This window comes from Fulmarus glacialis, unplaced genomic scaffold (genome assembly GCF_000690835.1).
Source record: "Fulmarus glacialis isolate BGI_N327 unplaced genomic scaffold, ASM69083v1 scaffold14760, whole genome shotgun sequence".
Classification (NCBI taxonomy): domain Eukaryota; kingdom Metazoa; phylum Chordata; class Aves; order Procellariiformes; family Procellariidae; genus Fulmarus; species Fulmarus glacialis.
In genome coordinates, this window is record NW_009185898.1 from 3,313 (window position 1) to 5,198 (window position 1,886).

The 1,886-nt window shown below is 58.5% G+C and overlaps 1 protein-coding gene across 1 annotated transcript in view; it reads right to left on the reverse strand.

Annotated features, from left to right (window-relative positions):
* SPSB3 (splA/ryanodine receptor domain and SOCS box containing 3) overlaps positions 1-1,572 on the reverse strand; it is a gene marked incomplete at its 5' end in the record, with an annotated part of 4,884 nt that extends 3,312 nt beyond the window's left edge. Inside the window, 2 exon segments of the mRNA XM_009583431.1 lie at positions 436-617; positions 1,395-1,572. Of these exon segments, the coding sequence (XP_009581726.1) occupies positions 436-617; positions 1,395-1,572 (360 nt within the window).
* Positions 1,573-1,886: the final 314 nt, after the last annotated feature.

Genomic DNA, 1,886 nt, shown 5'->3' on the forward strand with positions numbered 1-1,886 from the left:
TCCCTTTTTAAAAATGGGGGTTATGTTTCCCCTTTTCCCGTCACCTCACCAGACTGCCACGACTTCTCAAATAGGATGGAGAGTAACTTCATCTGCCAGTTCCCTCAGGACTCTCGGATGCATCTCATCAGGTCCCATCGCCTTGTGCACCTTCAGGTTCCTTAGATAGTCTCAAACCTGATCTTCTCCCACGGTGGTCCGTACTTCATTCTCCCAGTCCCTGTTCAAAGAACACTGGACATTTCTGCGTGCCTGTAAGCGACTCTGCCCCACGTACCATGTCTATCAGGTCCCATCGCCTTGTGCACCTTCAGGTTCCTTAGATAGTCTCAAACCTGATCTTCTCCCACGGTGGTCCGTACTTCATTCTCCCAGTCCCTGTTCAAAGAACACTGGACATTTCTGCGTGCCTGTAAGCGACTCTGCCCCACGTACCATGTCTGTGCCGTAGACCGGGGAGGTCATCTTGATCTCCCAGAAGTGCTGCCCGTCTGCCAGCTCTTTGTTCCCCCGGATGGCCGCCGTGCGGCAGCTGCAACCCCTGTGGGCCTTGCGGTTCTCGCAGGTCAGCAGGGTGGCCGTCTACTTATTCAGGTTGTCCCACACCCAGTCGAAATCTGTTCAGGAAGCACAGAGGGGACAAGGATGGGCAAAGGCCCTCAGGGAGCCATCCCCAAGCCAAAGCACAGGCAGACATTTGGTTTGAAGGCCTGTCGGGGCTTTATTTATTTTTTTTTAACTGTTTAAGAGGGTAAATGCTAAGCTGTGTGCATTGGAGAGTTGTTTGAGGCCTGAACTATCCTGCAGTGTCCCACCGGGGATGGTTCAGTGCTCTGAACCTGAAGCTGTCAGCATTAACCAGTTCCCATTTTGGCTAACACGAGCCCCCGCAGACCCAGGCAGAGCCTCCTTTCTTCCTACACTTCCCGTAGGCTCAGGGGGTAGCTCCACTATGCCACAGGCTTTCTCGGCCAGACCGAGCCCCCCCTCTGCCTACCTCTCCCCTCTGCTCTGAGCACGCCCTGCCGCGCAGCCGGGCACCCTGCCAGCCGTGCTGGGGATCGGCGGCAAGCGGGCTGTAACCATGAGGGCTGGTTTCACTGGTGGCCTCAGCCGGATTTGCAAGCAGGTCCCCAGAGGTGAACTCTGATGCATTAGCAAGTTCAGCACTTAGCCCTTGAAACATCACAGGAGGCACGTGCTTGTTAATCTTCCTACAGTCTACGTGGCCTTGAGATGTAAACAAAGGAGCGCGGCACGCTGGGACAGAGATAAGGGCCTCCGTGGAAAGCAAAGGATCCGTGCAGGGGCGCAGTCCGTGCCGCCAGGCCAGGACTGCACCCACCTCAAACCCCAAAGGACTACGGCGGGCCATTGGGGAACCCCTTCCTTACACTCGTCCTCCTCGCCGCACTGGCAGTCCTTGACACGGTGGAGGGCGTGCAGGCTGGAGCAGTAGGGCGCTTCGCTCTGGTTCTCGCAGTTGCAGTAGGACTCTCCGGTCACAGGGATGGCGCTCGGGATGGAAGGCGAGAGGGAGGAAAACTCCGGCTCCGAATCCGAGTCACTGTGCTGCCGGGGAGAGCGGAGGGAATGGTCACTACCGAACGCCCCCAGGCTCGGGACGCTGGGCTGGGAGGGCTCTGCGAGGTCTCAGAGCTGTGCGGGGAGGTCCCCAGGCTCGAGCTGGTGGCGGCACGGCTGCATCGTGCCCCAGCCCGGCCCATCACACAGGGAGGTGAGGGGCTGTGCCAGTCGAACTACCCTGCTTTGGGACCCGCCTAGCGCCTGTCTGAGCTGCAGAGACCGCTCGGCACAGGGCACTGTACGATGTGGGTATGTTCCTTGTGCCTTCCAGGAGCGAGGAGCTGTCACAGCAGGCAAGC